The sequence below is a fragment of the Hippichthys cyanospilos genome, chromosome 9 (genome assembly GCF_059441005.1).
Source record: "Hippichthys cyanospilos isolate Australia breed blue-spotted pipefish chromosome 9, RoL_Hcya_1.0, whole genome shotgun sequence".
Lineage (NCBI taxonomy): Eukaryota > Metazoa > Chordata > Actinopteri > Syngnathiformes > Syngnathidae > Hippichthys > Hippichthys cyanospilos.
In genome coordinates, this window is record NC_142377.1 from 2,868,026 (window position 1) to 2,874,488 (window position 6,463).

The following is a 6,463-nucleotide window of genomic DNA, read 5'->3' on the forward strand; positions in this document are numbered from 1 at the left end:
TGCATAACTCAAAACAGACCACTTTTTTTTCCACATATCTATGTTTGAATGACATAAATTCGAATGCAAAATTAATATGTCATTTACAAGGCTTTAACAGTCATTACTTGGGTAAAGAGCGTCCCAAGTAAGATCATCACCCAATCATCTCTGAAGACCTCCATTTCCAACAAATTGAATGCGTCCAAAGATGACTACCCCTGAAAGAGTAACAGGGATGTTTGAACAAATTGACGAGGAGCTAGGAGAAGAATTTAAATGGGAGGAGCTATTTGGCGTATCAGTTGGTGATGATGACTTATAGGCCTTTGACAAATTCATATTCAGTTGTGTTAAAAAAAAAAAAATAAAGCATTGAAGCTTCAAATCATTTTGTTGTTGCAACATTAGTTTCAGCATTTGCGTCTACACCCACACACACATTGCCTCGCACTTGTCTCGTTCCCCCCCCCCCATAACCGGACAAGATGTTATTCGATATACAATGAAGAAATGTCTAAAAGTACTGTAATTTTGTCATTTTAATAACACACACCATGTGTAAGGCCATGATCAATGTAACCACTAAATTCAGGGGTAGACTTAGCGCGTTTTTGTAAAATTCACCCAAATTTAAGTTAAAAAAAAAAGGAAGAGAGGGACTTTTTCTTCAACTTATAAAAAAGGGGAGGGGCTGCCTTTTATTTTCAACTTATAAGCGAGTTCGACTTTTACGCTGAGAAATACGGTAGTCATATTTCAGCATTGTAGTGTTATACTTGTATATACGGAGATGGGAACATTTTTTAAACACATTTTGTAAACACAATCTATATAATCGTAGTTATAAGATATCAAAGGTTGAAAATGACAGTCAATGACAAAATGACAGCTCTGGGAGGGCTAACAATTTAAACAAGTGACATTGAATTATTACTCCTTAGTGAATGTTTCTCCTTATGTCAAGTCATCAGATGGGCACCTGCAGACCAACAGTCCGTCATTGCTTCAGCAAGCGCCAATATCTCCATTTGGAAGTTCCTACAGCCCCGTATCAGGCAAGAGTTACTACTACTCCTCTTCTTACACAGTCCCTTCTCAGGACCACCTCCCGTGCGCCTATACTGCGCAACTCCCGGCAACCTCATCAGACTCCAAGCTTTCAGGAGACTTGCTACAGCTACAGAGCGGCAACAGTGATGTGGATGTACCCTACCTAAAAGAGGGCCGTTTGAACAGAAGTAGCATGATGGGGTCTCCTACCCCAGGAATGTGGGCTCACGGGCCATCCGACACAGACACAAGTTCCTCGGCAGTCAAGGGGAATCAACAGCAGGTTTCTCGAAACCTCAAGGCGGCCAGCCTTAGCTCGAGGCTGCTGTCAACCTCTGGACCAACAGACTACTCGCAACGAGGGACGAGCCTCATTCAGTTCCAGCGCTCTCCATTACAGGGCTCGGGCGTACGGACACAGTCGGGAAGCTTTTAGGACCTTGTATGAATGAGCTCGTGCAATCTGTACAGCCCATTCGTGATAGGATGCACAGGTACTTTGGCTCGAGGACCTGTACCAACCCAAGGAGCAAGAACTGCTTTCCTAATTTACAACCCTTTTTGTTTCTTGTTTTTTTTTTTTTTTTAATACACTTTTTTACAACAACAAACACTGCATGAAGCCAGTTGACTTTTGACAATCTTGGAATCAATGAACAATTTGAACTACGCACTGAAAATACTAAATCATCTAACTTCTGCCATGTTTCCTCATGCTGGATTTAGCAAGTGAAAGGTCTCACAGAAGTCCCACAAACTCAAACAAAACACACCCTGGTTAATGGATCACTTGAAAGGTTAGCATTACAAAAAAGCTGTTTTTATTTTCATTTTCATTTTTGTCAAAATCTCTCTTTAGCAGTAGGCTGAATCTCTGCTGCCGTACTCAAATGCTGGTATTGGAAAAGTAGAAGAGTGCGTCAACACTGACAATAGGCCCTCTTGATAGGGTCATTCCTTATGATTATCAGCTTCTGTTTCGATGGCCCAGCAAAACATACCTTTTTTTTTTCTTCCTTTCATGTTTTCCCAACTTTTTGCCATTTTGTCATGGTTAATTAAATTGTGAGTTGATTTGGGACTTTATGGTAGACATTTGATGTTGTACTTTAGCCAGCTTCAGAATTATGGTGCTGCAACCTTCCCCAATAAATTTGGAATCGAGCTCACTTATGACTTCATTCATTCTGTCATGTATCTGGAAACATCTTTTTTTTTTTGTTTGTTTGTTTTTTTTCGTCTTCAAATGGCATTTGTCACATTGGTGGTGCCGGGAAATGCAGAAACTATATATATGGGTGAATATCCACTCTGCAATCTTGCTGTTTGATTGTTTTTATGGTACAGGATTTCTTTTGAAAATAAATCCACACATTCCCCCACACATGGATATGATATATTTAGGCATATCTTTGGAAAAAAATTATAGATAATTGTGTATAATTGTAGCTATTTTTCTGACCAAACCTTGCATTCCATGGCGACACCAAGGAGAGTATTTGTAACAGTGTTTGGGAAATGGTTCAAAAGTCGATTTATTTTTGAAAAATGCTGCTATGTTCTGTTAGAGCTGCTTCCCTTTCTGTAGAATGCTGTATTTTAATACTGTTTCCCAACAATGGACTTAAGAATAGTTGGGTTGTCCTGACCACCACAATGGAATCTCAAATTTCTTTAATTGCCCAAATGCAGCAAGTGTCACCATAGCTCCTCTGTCAGCAGAGACTCCCTGTTTGTTATACAGGAGATAACAACTGCATTTGTGTGAAATACCTCAAAATGGAGGGAGCAAGCAGGATCGTAATTGCTGCGAAAATACACCAATACACAAAAGGGTACTCGGGTTACATGAATGTTCTGACAAGACAAAAAGTTGTGATCCAAAATGAACCAGCACCTTAAAGTGATACAATTTAAAAGACCCAATATGACAATATGTATGAATATAAGTACTTGTATAGAAATAAATGTTATATAGACTTTTATGGCAAAATATAGTACACTGAATTTATCGCATGATATTTGTTTTTAGGGTCTGTGTGACCGGTTTTGCCAGATGGTTGGAAGTCTTCAGTTTACTTCAAAACCAGATGCTGCATTACTTTATTTTGTGGTTTTGTAACAATTATTTTTTGTTTTGTTTTATTTTTACACGAATCACAGTAGTAACTATTTCAATTGTTCCCTTCCGAAGATTTAAGAAGTGAGAGATCCTAATGCAAATGTAATGCATTTTGATAATAAAATAATCATGATGGTAATGTATTTTGAAACCCAACCATTGTCTTGTGTCTATGTTTGCACATATCTGAGTTCTCACATGCAGCTGTTTTTTTTTCTCGTAAATCTTGAAGTTTGAGATAAAATATCTCAATTCGTAGTCGTATTGTAGTTGTGCCATGACTGACCTATACTTGAAAAATTTGTGGTCAAGATTTTTTTTTTTAAATCACAGATTAATTCAGATCTGTAATTATTCAGCTAATTCATCATGTTTTAAACTCACCTAAAAATATGAAAAAAAAAACCTGAGTTTTTTTTAGACATTTTGAATGACAAATCAAAAGATTGATATACTGTACAACAACATAAAAGTGGCTTCACTATTTCATTTATTTACTTAAAATGTAACCTTTTGCCTTCTGCTGTATTTGAGACTAGTCTAGTATAGTTAGTTTCAACAGTCAGGCGGAATGGTGCTGGTTTGCCATGCTCTTTTGTCAGCCCACAAAAAATTGGAAATAAAGAAAATAAAACATGGTTGATTCTATCACAAGGGTTTTTTTTTGGCAAATATTTTGCTATGTCTTATCGTGGAGGTAATTAATTTAGGCTGCTTGTATCCGGGATCTCGTTCTTTCGGTCACGACCCACAGTTTGTGACCTTTGGCGAGGGCAGGAACGTAGATTGACAGGTAAACCGAGAACTTCGTCTTTCGGCTCCGCTCTTTCTTCACCACACTAGAGCATTACGGCAATGGCATAACCGCAGATGCTGCCCCAATCCGCTTGTCGATCCCACGCTCCATTCTACCTTCACTCGTGAACAACACCCCAAGATACTGTGAAGTCCTCCACTTTTGGCAGGACCTCATCCCTGACCCGGAGAGGGCACTTCACCCTTTTCTGACTGAGGACCATGGTCTCAAATTTGGAGGTGCCAGCTGCCTCACACTGTTATGGATTGCACCGGTGAGAGTTGATCAATGCCTGAAGAAGCTAACCACACCACATCATACGCAAAAAGGCGTGATGTAGTGCTAAGACCACCATACCAGACCCTGTCTGGATTTTGGCTGCACCTGGATGTAAGAACAGAATTGTGACAAGGGGCAGCTTTGGCGGAGTCCAACAGTCACCGAAAACGATTTTGACTTACTGCCGGCAATTCGGACCAAACTCTGGCATTAGTGGTACAGGGAACAAAGAGTATCAGGTGTTCTGTACCACATACCCGAAGCACTCTCCGAGGGACACTGTCGAATGCCTTCTTCAGGTCTACAAAACACAGGTAGACTGGTTGGACGAACTCCCATGCACCCTCAAGAATTCTGCTGAGAGTGTGGAGGGGGTCCACCGTTCCATGGCTGGGACAAAAACATCACTACTCCTTAATCTGAAGTTCCACTTCCTGACGGACTGTCATCTCCATCATCCCAGAATAGACCTTACCAGGGAGGCTAAGGAGTGTGATCTCTCTATAATGCCCCTCCTTAAAAAGGGGGACCACCACCTCAGTCAGCCAATCCAATGGCATGGATGCCAATGTCCATGCAATGTTGTAGAGGCGTGTCAACTAGGACAGCCCCACAAATTCTCATCCACCCCAGGAGCCTTGCTAACAAAGAGTTTTTTGCAAAGCTTTTTGCTTTGCGCTAATTTAGTGCATTATAAATGTGTGAAAATCAACTATTGCATGATTTACCCATGCATTGGTTGTCAAGTCAGAGATTCTAATGCACAACTTTAAGCCTACTTTAAGCCTAACCTATACGGTTCCTTTTTACACAAGGCTGATGATGAAGGGATTTAGCGCATTCATCCATGAAAGACAGTCATGGTAGGACAGAAGGCAATGAACATCTGTTACCAACACCTCAATAACTAGGTCAGCATTACATCTGTGAACCAGGAGAAGACATTCAATTGGCTGAAAGACAGTAAGGTTAATTACACCAATGCAATTAACTCCAGAAGAAGTGTCTGCTGTAAAAGATTGTTCTGAAACAACAGAAGTGAATAGTTTACTGTAGGCTAGTAGAAGTATTGTATCTGTTTTGTTTTGTTTTTTAAACGTTCACATCTGCTTGTATTTTTACCACAGAATACGTCGTTTCATGTTTAAAAAGAAACCTTTTACATTTTTAAAAGCTACTCTGATAAGCTCTTGATACTACTCAGAGTCAATAACTCAAGTGAGTTTTTAACAGAGTTGGGCAAGTCACTTAAAAACCGTAATGCATTATTTATTATTTATTACTGTCATTCCAAAATAATTGGTTGAATTATAATATTACTAAATTTTAAATGTAAGGCATTACACTTCTATTGCCTTACTTTTAAATTACTCTCACTCACAAACCTGGAAATTTGAATCCGGTCTTCTAAATGTAGCTCATTACGCTCATTATACACCCAGTGCAATGACCTTAGCCTAAACCTCAGTAAACTTACAAGCTCAAAATAAATATTATTGCTTGGACTTGTGAATGATGCCTAGATCGCGGGAAATGATGCCTAGATCTCGGGAAATGTCAAATTAAAAACATGCAAATAAAACGACCGAAACAAAGTTGTCCGCATACCAACAATACACCAGCGCCATCTCAAAGCAACCAGATGAGCTGCATTCATGTTATAAACTGCTTTAATTAATATTAAAAATGTAAAGTGTTTAGGAACGATTTTTGGGGGGCTATGTAATTTTGCATTGTACCACGCATAAATAACTGTCATTTGTACAGAGTAAAATATTTTTTTGAGTGTGTGTGAGTGTAATTCCTTACACTGCCGGTCACAGCAAATAGTAATGCAAATGATTGCCTTGATTTTTACAGAAACGCAGTTTCCATCAGATAGGAATGATATAAACATTTTATAATTAAAAAGTAAAACTTACCATCTATCATATCTTTAAAAGTCGATCTTTGTCTGCCTTGCCGTTTTTTTTAAATAATCTTCTAAGCTTTTGGCACCACATGCAATCAATGACTGAATTGTGATGACAAACCTCGGCTTTTATTTTGTACTGATAACAAGTGTATGATGTCATTCAGTATAATGCAATGCGTGTACCATCCTAAGAGTAGTCTCAAGAAACATGACATTTGTCATGTGGCGGATATTCACTTTTTAAGAAAATAATATTTTCAACAATGCCAAACGAAACAGTGTTCCAAGCTATCGTGGTATCTCTTTCAATACTATTGTG

General features: G+C 38.8%; 1 protein-coding gene across 4 annotated transcripts in view; it reads left to right on the forward strand.

The window, feature by feature from the left end:
- Window positions 1–3,310, forward strand: part of setd5 (SET domain containing 5) — a 59,013-nt gene extending 55,703 nt beyond the window's left edge. For all 4 annotated transcript variants that reach the window (XM_088423429.1, XM_088423432.1, XM_088423431.1 and 1 more), the window contains one exon: window positions 947–3,310. In XM_088423429.1, the coding sequence (XP_088279555.1) occupies window positions 947–1,468 (522 nt within the window). In that variant the 3' untranslated portion in view covers window positions 1,469–3,310. The remainder of the gene's footprint in view (window positions 1–946) is intronic.
- Window positions 3,311–6,463: the final 3,153 nt, after the last annotated feature.